The sequence below is a fragment of the Eschrichtius robustus genome, chromosome 14 (genome assembly GCF_028021215.1).
Source record: "Eschrichtius robustus isolate mEscRob2 chromosome 14, mEscRob2.pri, whole genome shotgun sequence".
NCBI classification, from domain to species: domain Eukaryota; kingdom Metazoa; phylum Chordata; class Mammalia; order Artiodactyla; family Eschrichtiidae; genus Eschrichtius; species Eschrichtius robustus.
The window spans coordinates 10,768,732-10,781,193 of NC_090837.1; the positions used below are offsets into that span (position 1 = coordinate 10,768,732).

The 12,462-nt window shown below is 49.9% G+C and overlaps 1 protein-coding gene across 1 annotated transcript in view; it reads right to left on the minus strand.

The window, feature by feature from the left end:
- Positions 1-12,462, minus strand: part of SRRM4 (serine/arginine repetitive matrix 4) — a 163,521-nt gene that overhangs the window by 25,108 nt on the left and 125,951 nt on the right. The window contains exons 4-7 of the mRNA XM_068563593.1: positions 11,060-11,131; positions 8,213-8,239; positions 6,408-6,458; positions 2,815-2,913 (exon numbers count right to left, since the gene is read on the minus strand). Of these exons, the coding sequence (XP_068419694.1) occupies positions 2,815-2,913; positions 6,408-6,458; positions 8,213-8,239; positions 11,060-11,131 (249 nt within the window). The remainder of the gene's footprint in view (positions 1-2,814; positions 2,914-6,407; positions 6,459-8,212; positions 8,240-11,059; positions 11,132-12,462) is intronic.

A 12,462-nucleotide genomic window follows, 5' to 3' on the forward strand; every position in this document is an offset into this window, starting at 1 on the left:
CATCCACCCACCCACCCATCCATTCATTCATTCTCTCATTTGTTCATTTGACAAATGTTTATTCATGTACCTGGCACTGCTTTGGGGGCTGGGGATGCAGCTGTGAAGACAGAAAGGGTCCCTATCTTGATTCAGTTTACTGTCCTTTGTGTGCCTGTGTGATTGTCTGTCTGCTTGCCTGTGTCTGTGACTGTGTGTACGTCTGGGTGTGTCCATCTGTGTTTTCATGTGTTTGTCTATAAATGTAACTGCTTATATCTGTGTGTCTTTGTGTATGTGACTTTACCATCTGTGAAACAGAGGCATCTTATTGACTGTCACCCAAAACTTAAAAAAAATATATCTGACAAAAACGACCAAGATGCCTTCTGCAAGCTTGTCACATCTAGATCTGGCTGTCTGTCTTCAGTGGAAACCAAAGGAATCTCTGACTCCTTAGAAAGGGTGTGTTTGGACTCTGCATACCTGTTAGCTCTGAGTCACAGTAGTGATACAAATAACACCTTATGGATTTGCACGGCACTTGTAAGCCCCTCTTCAGGTGCTTTCACAGTCCCCTCTACAACTTGAAGACATACACAGGGCAGATATTACTTTCTTATTTTCAGATGAGAGAGCTGAGGCTCAGAGATGTTAGGGACCTGCCTGAGGTCACACAGCTTGTAAGTGGTGGAACGAGGGTCCCCGTGGGAACCAATGCCTCTGGTTCTTGCGCTGGAGTGTCCCTCTCTGCTCTGGGGCCTCCAGGTCACTTTTCTACTGAGTGTGTGGCCTGAGGGCCAGCTCTCAGGTTGCTCCCACCCCTGCTGTAGTGTCTCTCAGCCCAACAGGCACTGGGGAGCTCGGGCGGCAACAGCAGCGGGAGATGTGACAGCAGAAAGAGGGCTGGGGCCGGGGCTGCGATGTGAGCCCTTTCCCGAAGAGGTAAGCCTTGGAGAAGGTAGAGTGGGGTGCGCCGAGAGTCAGCAAGCAGGCCCTGCACCGCCCTGCAGCCCAGGCCTGGGCTGGAGGTGAAGGGTTCAGGCTGAGTCACACAGACCTGGGTCTTGGTGCCAGCTCTGCCCGTCACCGCGACCTTGCTCGGACCCCTTTGCCCACCAACACGCAGGTTTCTCAGCTGTAAATGTCTGTAATGCAGTTGAGCTCAGTGTGTCAACACCCTCCAGATAAAGGCCACTGGGGGTACCCTGTACTTGAATGAGCGTGGTCACTGCTCCCTGCAGTGGCAGAGAATGCACATCACGGGGAAGTGGAGGACGTCTCCGTCCGAGGGTGTTAGCGAGAACCTATTATGAGCATATGGTTGGGGCCTCTGGGGAGCACGCAAGGAGCTGGCGCTCTGACCCGGACTGGATGTGTCAGAAAGCGGAGGTAATTCTCTGATTGGGTGTCTTCATCAGTCTTACCTAGAGAGAGGGGAGACTAGACTGAGGTCAAGGATATAACTGGTAAAGAAGCAGCAGTCGCTCACACATGCCAGGATGGAGAGATGCTGGGTTACTTTTGGGTTTTGGACAAAGTTCCTGTTTTGTCCGGGCTCGGACCTGATTGCAGAAGGGTCTTGTTTTTGCCTGGATCACTCAGGGTCATGGAGCAGCCTTGTGTGATGGTGATGTCCTCTGAAACTGTTGCTGTCCAGTGGGAACGCCAAGGCTATAGTACTCGATGTCAGGGGCTGCTTTCTCCTTTCGAATGCTTTTACACCTGTCTCCACGTTCACATCACCTGGGAGATTTAAAAATCTTGCTGCCCTGGACCTACCTCATCTGGATTAGATCAGAATGTGTGGAGCTGGGATCCAGGCACTGGTATTTTTAAAAACTTCCAAAGCGACCACAGTGCAGCCAAAGTGGAGAAGCTCTGGTCTAGCTCATGGTGTGATTGGGATGATTAACAGAGAGAATGTATTTGCACTGGCAGCACAGCGCCTGGGTCAGAGTAGAATTTAGGTAAATATTTCTCCTCCTCCTCCTCCTTCCTCTAGACGTTCTGACTTAACTGGGATGCAGTGGGACCGGGACAGTGAGATTTTTAAACCTTCCCAAGTGACATGGCCACGTAGCCAAGTGTGAGAAGCACTTAAGAAAGCATAAAGGAGCCTCTGACATCTGGAAGCTGGCCTGGTACCATCAGGGGGCCCTTGATGTTCCCATTGGTCTCAACAATGTCAAACGCCAGCATCAACGAAGCCCCCTCCCTCTTCTTGTTCTCCTTACCCACAAGAACTGCTTCCTCTTCTCAGGCCGGGGCAGCCGATGTGTCAGCGTAAAGAGGTTCCAGGTTAGGAGAAACCAGACTCGGAAGGGCCTCAGAGCTAGGTACCTTGTGCTGTGTGGCCTTTCATAGGTCACTTAGCTTCTCTGTGCTTATAACAACCCTTAGTGAGAGACAGTCAAGCGCAGAGCCAGATGCCCCAGTTCAGTCCTAAGCTCTGTCACTTAATAGCTAAGTGCCTGGCAAGTTCCTTAACCTCTCTGTGCCTCAGTTTCCTCATCTCTAAAATGGGGATGACAATAGTGCCTCCTTCGTAGGGTTGTAGAGGGGATCACACAGCGGATCAGGAAGAGTGCTCAGCACCTGGACACGGAAGCACGGTGTTAGCAAGTCCTGTAGGTGGAGGCAGCGGGTCCGTCTGTCTGCAGCCCCTTCTCTACAGGGAAGTGCAGACAGCCTGAGTGCGAGGCGGGGGCGCCCCTCTGCTGGGAAAGCGGCCTCCCCGACCGTGACAGCGGGAGGCAGAGCTGACGGTGACCGCGTCTCAGACGGGCTCTGGGCAGATGCCGGGGTGAGGAGGTGCCTCAGGGAGGGGGTTACCTGCTGTCACAGCTTGAGGAGCGGGACTCCGAACTCTGGGACCGCGAGGGGCAGTGGTGATGACGGTGGCGGTGAGACTTTCGGGGCCGGCTTCGCGATCTTGGGGCGAGTGAAGGGTGAGAAGGAACCAATCAGAGGAGAGAGAGAGAGAGTTTCTGACCTTGTGACGCACGTCTTTCTTTTGCACCCGAGTCACTGTCTCTCCCAAGGTCATGCATCTCCCCCGACCGGCCCCTTGCGTCACCCCCACCTCCCGCCTGTGTAACCGGCCGTCCCTAACACAAGAGAGCAGAAAGGGGTCGTCTGGGGGAGATGGCCTGCCCCCCAGGGCTCTGCTGGGAGCAGAATCGTCACCTGTACACATCACCTCTCCCTCGCCTGAGGCAGGAGTCTCGATTTCAGACGGGTTCACGAACCAGTCAGATACCGTAATGTGTGAATCAGTCAGGCACTCAGAAAATATCAACCGAAGGGCATGGGCTAAAGAAAGTGTTTTGTCTCCAGAATAGTGCCATGGTGCTGTATCTTCTAATTTTTCAAGTGAATGTAGAAGTTGAGATTTTATGTAAATTATCCCTATTATAAATGGAAGCTCATTTTTTAAAAAAGACACAGTTTGGGGCTAACAAAACATATTTGCAGAATCCATTAGGCCTTTGGGCTGCCAATCTGTAACCTCAGCCCTGGAAAGGTAAGTCTGGATTCTTAGCATGGAGTCAAAAGCCCACTCTCAGAGGGAGTTACAAACATCATCAACAACAAAAATTACACTACCACTGCCACTAAAACTGGTGTTATAACAGGTTACTTCAGCTTTTTCTAAATAATAATGATGACCCAGACGTAGCAGTAGCAGTGGCAGTGGTCACTGAGGATGTACAAGGAATGTCAATAGTTTGGGCCAAGTCAGGAAGCCAGTGGGAGTTAGAGATGATTCTATTGTGAGGTAGCTTGGTTATCCCAACAAAAGACTCAGGGATTCTGGTAATGTGATCATCAGACCATATCCCTTCCCTGTTTAAAGCCCTTCCATTGTCCTCATGTCAAGTCCAAGCTCTGACCTTGAACCCCAAGCACCTTCAGGAGCCAGCCTCTGCCTAGCTCTCCAGCCTCCTTGCCTGGCATCTAGAGCCCTGGTTTGAAAGGCTCAAGCAATCCCGAGGTGCTTGTATTCTGGCTCACACATTTCCCACATTTTATGATGCCCTGATGGTGGTGATGGTGATGATGGTGATGGTGATGGTGATGGTGATGATGGTGATGGGGATGGTGGTGATGGTGGTGGTGATGGGGATGGCGGTGATGGGGATGATGATGATGGTGAGGTGATGGTGATGATGGTGATGATGGGGATGGTGGTGATGGGGATGGTGGTGATGGGGATGATGATGATGGTGATGGTGATGGTGATGATGGTGATGGGGGTGGGGATGGTGGTGATGGTGGTGATGGTGATGGTGTTGATGGTGATGATGGTGATGGTGGTGATGGTGGTGATGGTGATGGTGGTGATGGTGATGATGGTGATGATGGTGATGGGGATGGTGATGATGGTGATGGTAGGTAACCCGTCTCTAACACATACTGCCTGCCAGGCACTGGGTTCTAAGCATTTTCCTTAAATGGACTCATCTACTCCTCATAACAACCTACAAAGTGGATTCTCTTATTACTCCTATTTTACAGATGCAGAAACCAAGGCACAGAGAGATTAAACCACTTGCCTAACCTGCAGCCTAGAATGGTTACCTCCATCCTTTGCCCCAGCCTAAGCCGCCCCTCCCTCAGGAAGCCTCCCCTCACCACCACGCCCTCTTTCCTGCACCCGGGCTCCCACCTCACCCAGGGCTTCCATCTGCCACTGCTGTGCTGTGACCTGTCCCACATCTGTCCCCGGTGTCCTGCTGCGAGCTCCTCAAGGCCGGGAGGCACATCTCTCTAATCTCTGTCCTCGGGCCCCACACAGGGCCTGACACCTGTTAGGGCCTCTCTAAGGGATGCTGAATAAGAGGAAGTAAGTTACTCCAGCGGTCCCCTGTTTAAAAGCCGCCTTAACTAACCATGGATCTTGGCAAGAACAACCACCTGATCTCAGGGGTGCCTTGTGTTTCTTGCTTCTCCCTCTCCTGACTCTTGTTTTTTGGCTTTCACAACCTTCTTTTATGTCCTGCTAGTGATTTCTGAGACTCGTCCAACTCTTGGCACTGGGCAGGTGGCCACCTTGCTGCCCTCAGGCAGGCTGTCCGTGCCTCTGTCATGATCTTCCCAGAACTCTTGGGGTCTGGGCGCAGCCCCCAGCTCAGTGACTGTCTAGACCGCAGCTCCACGGACAAGCCATGCTGAAGTCTCTGAGAACAGGCTCTGTCTGTGCTTAGCGTGAGCGTACACTCTATACAGATGGCCAATGATTGCCTCTTGATGTGAACTGAACAAGCTTGATGATTGGGAAGTTCTTCCCTGAGCTAACTCACAGCTCTATTGCTTCCTTCTGGAGCGTTCCCCAGGCCCCCGTGGTGGTGCCTGAAATGCCCTCTTTTGCACTGACCTTGGGTGAGGAGGCGCTTCAGGCCGGCAAAGCTGAGCGCCACGCCCTGCTTCCTCTTTTCCCTCCCCAGCAGCCCACTGACTTTCATCCCATTGCCTTTGATTCTCGCTTTAGAAGCTTCTTGGTGGGAGATAAAATGTTAGTTGATTGGAAAACACACTCACTAACATCTGCAAGGGTATAAAGTAGATGGGTTGTAACCAAATTTACTTTTAATTTGGCTGGGAACTGAACTCTTCAGGCAGCGCTGGCTGATTCGAATTTCTACTACCAGCTATAAACCGTGAACCAGCTGGGACCCGAGGCCGGGGGTAGGAGCTCCCCTGATATCTCCATGCTCTAAGCCCAGAGGCTGGGGCTGGGACTCACATGTACACACACACGTGTGCACGCATGTGATCATGCCCCCTTACTCACCTGTGCACACACAGCACACACGTGCACAGGTAAAAACCATCCCGCACCCTCCCTATGAGTAATGCAAGCAGATTAAGCGGTGCACACGCCAAGGGCACCGAACTAGCGCATAGTAGCAGACAGGGCACCTACATGCATGCTATTCAAGTTCATGTTCACATAAGCAAGGGCACACATATGCATTCGTGTGAACACAGATATACACCCCCCACACACACACACTATGCACCTGCATTGCACACAAATGTTTGCACGATGGAAGAATGTACAGATACTATTTACAAAGTGCACGCTACGCATATACGCACCACGTACAAACGTTACACAACGCACACAGGCACACAGAATTCACACACAATGGGCACACACATGCACACCGTTCACTTTCATGCATACACAGACACGCATGCATACACACACATCACATACACAACCTTATGCACCCATGCATGCCAAACCCACAACTGCAGGTCTACGCACAGTTCTGTCTTCCCCTTCCTTCTCCCCTCTTGCCCGCCCACCCTCCTCTCCCTGTCCCCATTTCTTCGGCAATTCGAACCCTCTGGCTGTTCACAGGTCAGTCCCCCACCTCCCCAAGCTGGACAGTACGTTGCAGGTGGGATCTACTTACTGTTTTTTGTGCCTCTTCTCTTCCCTTCTTTTGTTTTTTGGGCTGGAGGAGCTGAATGAGAAATGGCCAATTAACTGGAAGATGCAAAATTCTAGCGAAAGACAAAGTAGTCAAAATGCTTAACACACGGTGGTCACTAGATTCAGGCAGTTTGGGAATGGACACTGATCATTTCTAAGATCGGAGCAGTTGCTGCCAACGTTTTCACCCAGTGGGCTCAGCTAGACACGCCAACCCACACGTACAGACTGCGGATGGGGGACGGAGGATGCTGAGATCGGCTCTGGTAGCTTCATAATAACAGCAGTAGCAAAGGTAATCATATCTGCCATGCTTTCAGGCTTTCTTATCAAGTAAGCGCTGTGCTAATACCTCTTGGCAATAATCTCATTTCATTCTCCCTACAACCTATGGGCAGTGGCACATTTAATAAGCACTCATTTTCCAGAAATAGAAACTGAGCCTTAGACCGGCTAAGAAACTTGACCAGGATCACACAGGTGAGCTGGAAAGTGGCCCCAGACCATGGGTCCCCAGGGCCCTTCCTCTTGACTGCTGTTCAATCAATTTCTAAGAGAAAAGAATGGAATATCCAGGGAGCTGCTCTAAAGCCTCATGAAGTTTGGCAGATTCTGAAACGTTCTGCTCGTGAATATTCAAGTATCTGTTTTCTTTTAAAGTCACAGTACTGGGGTGTGGCAGAATGGACAATGATGACTCAGGGTGTCATCCTGAGGGCGAACACTGTTTGGTAGTTCAAGCCAGACCGGCTTCAGAGGGTCACCAGGAACGCATCACTGACCTAAGTCCTGGGGAGGAGAAAATTTGATTTCATCCAACTGAAATCGCACCTTGACATGTGTTTGGGACTTAGCCTGGGAGGTGGAGAGCCCAGGACCTCACTGAACGATCCAAGTTCACATCCTGGCTCTGCTGCTGAGTTGCTGTGTGACATCAGGCAGGTTACCTGTCCTCCTGAAGACCCAGTTTCCTTGCCCTTAAAATGGGGCCATTGCTCAAGCTGTTGGGCTGAGTGGATGGATGACATTGGTTATCAGTGTCTACTTGTTAACTGAATGAATGAAAGGCCTTTGCACTCTGCCAGCTGCTGGAATTGTGCTATTGTTATTTTGGAAGCCACGGAAGGGTGTCCTGATCCTCTGTCTGACAGATTTGGGTTTGAGTTTTGGCTCTGCCACCTTCTGACCGTGTGTCTGTGGACATGCCTGCCACACCTCCTGAGTCTTAGTTTCTTCATCTGTAAAATGGAAATAATAAGGATATCCACCGCACAGCGTTGTGATGGGGATTAATGGAGATTAAATACACACACGCATGGAAAAGGCTTAGCACAGGATCTAATTTATAGTGAGTACCCCACAGGTGACAGCGTTATTTGTGCTCACCCTGTGCTTCTAGCACTCGGCCTCTGTCCCTTGGCTAGGATCTGGGAAGGCTTTGGTGGGGTGACTGGGGCTGATGCTTCTCTACATGCCCCAACCCAAGATTTCAACCAGCGGTCAAACAAACAGACTCTGGCACGGGTGGCGAGACTGGCCAGGGAGAGGAATCGGTAGGAGCTGGTCCAGCAGCAACCATCTGGCCTGGGGGAAATTGAAAGTCTGGCTTGGAACTTTCAGGGAAACCAGATCATGGCCTTCATTTCAGAGGAAACTGAGGCCCAGGAAGATGAAGGGGGCGTGAACACAGAGGTAGAGGCAGAGAGCTTGACCCTAGATGCTGCTTAAACCTGGTTAAGGAAAGCAGAAAGCTAAGCAGGCAGCCAGAGGCAACAAAATGCTTACCTGTGCCTTCTCTTCTTGGAGAATGACCTGATTGAGGGCAAAAAAAAAAGGAAGAGAGAGAGGGAGGAAGGAAAGGAGAGAGAGAGGGAGGGAGTGAAGGAGAGGAAGGAAGAGGGAAGAAAGGAACAGAGGGAGGGAGGGAAGAGAATAAATATGAGTCTGAAGTTTCTTTTCCTGGGATGGATGTATCAGTGCATTTGTCATCAGGCTACATGGGGACCGGGACACCTAGCAAATCCTCCTCCTCTTTTAGATTTGAAGGTCATATGGGAAACATTGGTTTGCGTTTTGAATTTCCAGGTCAAAACCTACCAGAGTTTCAATCCTCACCCAAATTTGTCAGTAAGCCTGTCCTGGAAAAGGTTGCATGAGGGGGCCAGAAGAGAGTCCCTCTGCCTCTTCCCTCCCCCCAAGTCTCACTTTGGTCTTTTCTCTCCCTAGTTGTGGATGCTTCATCATCATCATCATCATCATTTTCATCTTCATGGGACAACCGACTTCCACATGTGGAACTCTTTACTGGTGGCCAGGCTCCGTGCTAAGCATGTCTCACATACATGCTTTGTCTCATTCAATCTCTTCCCCAAACCTGTGAAGTACTATTAACAACCATTTAACAAAGACGCTGAAGCTCAGAGAAGTTAGTTAAGTTGCCAAGGGCCACACAGCTTCACCTATGTAACCCCGATTCATTCTTCAGAGCCCCACACAGATGTCATCTTCTCCTTGTAGCATTTTCCAATCCACTCAGGCTGGTCTGGTGCCTCCTCTCTGTTCCCACAAACTCTGGGTGAGCTTCTGAGCTTAGCCTCACTATGGTACAGACTTCTGCGTAATATTACTACCATTTTCCCCACTAGAACGTGAGCAACTTCAGGGCAGGAACTGGGTTCTGCTCGCTGCTCTGTTCTCAGGGCCCTGAGTCCTGATTCGTGACACACAATGGGTATTCAATAAATAGATGTGAAAAATGGGATATATATATATATATATATATATATATATATATATATATTTTAAACCCTGAAGCCTTAGTTAATTGAAAGGGAGAAAAAAAAGCTCAATGCATCCTCTACCCCTCAATCCCAGCTCCAAAAAGTCAACCAAACATTTCAGGAACTTGGAGAAAATGGACTAGAATTAGAGCTATGCTCAGTAGATGAGGGCTTGGGAAGAACCGGCGTTTGTATCTCCCCCTCCTAATTCCCCATGTCGTGGTCCTTCTTCCCTCTAAACCTCCAGCAACCCCTGGGCCACCCGTAGCCCCCGGAAAGCAAGCCTGTTTCCAACCCTCTGGCCTAGTCTCCTTCCCATGAGAAGAAGCCCTTGACTAAGAAGCCACTTGGCTCTCAAGATCCATATAGACAAATGTTCCTGCTTCCCATCCAACCCCTAAACTGGGACAAACTGCTCAGCATAGGAAGGTGACGAGACGGCAGTCTGCGGTCACAGGCAGGCCCTGCCTCCACAAAGGACTCTGTGTTGGGAAAGTTTCGAACACCAAATTAGCAACATTTTACAATTGGTTTGCCCACACCTTGTCTTGAGCACAAACTCAGAGAGCATCAGTTGGCGTGTTTGGGCAGGTGGTAGACATAATCGGTGAGATCAAACTGAGTTGAGACCTTTCTGGCCACAAGGGCTGAAAGGCAACCACACCCCTGGGTTGGGAAAAGCCACGTGGAGGCTACTTTGAACGAGAGGGTGAGATGCGGCGGGAGGTGAACCCAAATGACCTCTTACCTTTTGTTCTGCTGCGATGGTTTAATTGCACAAATAATCCACCACCCGTGTAGGAAAATTGGAAGATACAGATAAGCAAAAATAAAATATAAACTGCTCTTTCCCTGTCATCCACAGCCAACCACAGCAAATATCTTAACTTCCAAAGATAGCTTCACACTCTCTGAGCCCAGGGGGCCAAACAAGCTCTGTAAACGTGTGTAGATGGAGGGGAGCAGGTTAGGTGGGGACAGTGCAGCACCTCTGCTCTGTCTAAACACACAGCAACTCCTCAGCTCCAGCTGATGGCTGCCTGTGGGAAAACCGGTCCAATGAAGAGAGAGCTTCTGATTTTACAGAGGAGCAGGAAAACTTTGATTTTTGTATTGTGAAATCTTTCAATTATAAAATGTTGGCTTGGCCCATTAACCACAGATTTGAGACCTCTGGTGCATAGCCTTCCTGTCTTTTATTTTTCCCCATAAGCATGTGTGTGTGTGTGTGTGTGTGTGTGTGTGTGTGTGTGTGTGTGTGTGTGTGTACATGCACATGTGTATAGTGAGCTCCTTTGGGACTGTGTGTCCAGTTCCTAATGCCCCTTAACCACTGTCCACAAGGGTGTATGATCCAGAAGCCATGTTTCACAGGATCCCATTCTCTAGGACATAGCTGGACCAACCAGAAAGGTCTCTCCTTGGGAATTTGGAATAAGGAACAAGACCGAGAGATACAGCATCTTCCTGTGGCTGGATCTGCAACATGAAGAGACAGGAACAGGGTGCAGACTCCACGTCCCCGTGTGCACCAGGGGGCCCGGCTTGGGCTGTGTCAGCTTTCCATTCGTCGGTTCTAGCCCCTCACTGAGGCCTGGCTGGTCCCTGAGACATTCCTGTCTCCTTAGAACAAATTCCCCTCTGGCCTGAGTTAGCATTCGTGGGCCTCTCGTCCTTGCAACCAGAGTCCCAAGTTAGACGAGATACAAATACACGACAACACATAGATGAGGATTTTTTTATAAATGAAATGATAAGCTTCCAAATGACCTTGCAGTGCCATCCACTGTCACCTCCACCCTCACCCCAGCGGGAACATCCCTGTTTATTTGCAGAGGAGGAAGGACAGTACCTGTGTCTCTTATGTTTCTTGGAACTTTTCTTCTTCTTTTTCTTGACAGGCGATGGGCTATATGATGGGGACCTGCCGGGGAGGGGAGACACACTTCAGAGGGAGGCTTTGAGGGTCAGGGTTGGTTTCATAGAGACCCTTCTCCAGCCCCCAGACATGCCTCAGCTCTTTCAGTAACACACATCAAGGATGATAATTTGTAGAGTTAGTTTGCATTTGTTTCAAATGTTACCACGTGTTTTACTACATGTATTATCTCATTTAATCCTTCCACACACTTCTTAGGTAGGTACAATTGCTACCCTCCCTTTTCAGACAAAGAAAGCAGGGTTCAGAGAGGTAAAGTGACTTGCCCAAAGACACACAGCTAACAAGGTGGGTGAGCTGAGATTCAAACTGAAGACTCACTGATCCCAGGGGCTTTGCTGTCAATCACTATAGCACCCATAGCTGCCCTCCTGGTCAGGCCATAAATATTTATTTTTGTCTGCTGCCCTCTTCCAAAACTGCACATACTTTAAAGGTCTCTCCTCTGCTCCACCCTATGTCTCCCTGGTAAGACCAAACCCCTGCAGGAGATCTTGCCAGGATGCACTCAGCACGGTGGTGCCATGAAGGGGTTACCCGAGAAACAGAGACGCCCTAGAATCATGATTATGACTCAAGGCTGAGGCTCGGGTAACCCGAGTTCCAATTCTGACTCTACCATTAATTTATAAGTCACCTCGGGCATGTCACTGCTCACTCCAAGTCTCCTGTTCTCCCACTGATAAAATACCACGGTTGAAGCGTATCAGGAGCTGCAAACTCAACACCAACAGAGGCCTGCCTCTCAGATAGCTTAAATGGATGCAGCAGGTTGAGGGGGGGGGTAGCAGGGGAGACAGTAGGGAGTGGTGAGGCCTGTGGTGAACCAGAGAGCACCTGACCCAGGGGTATGGCTGCTTCTCAGATCAGCTGAAGGTCTCAGGTAGGAATGCAGGCTTGGGCTTCTAGAGCTCCTGCCTTTTGAATAGAAGTTGCCAGAAAAAAAAAAAAAAAGAAGTTGCCAGGAAAACATATTTTCGTGTGACATCTCCTGGTTTTAAAATATGGCCACCAATTAAAAAGACAAAAAACACTTTGCAGGTCAAATAAAACATGTCTGCAGGGGGAGATGCAGGGTTGAGAAACAATCGGACTTAGGGAATCATAGCACTTGTCCCCAAAGAGTGCTCACTGGACATACTGAATGAATGAATGAATGAATGATGGGAGTCTGATCCCTCTGGTTTCCTCCTCTGACATGTTCTCCTGTCCATACCTAAAATCAGGAAGCTCAGGCCACTTACCCCAATTCCACCCCTCGCCCTAAAATGGATGGAACTCAGGGTCTTCATTCACAGTCCCCTCTGGGTCCTCTT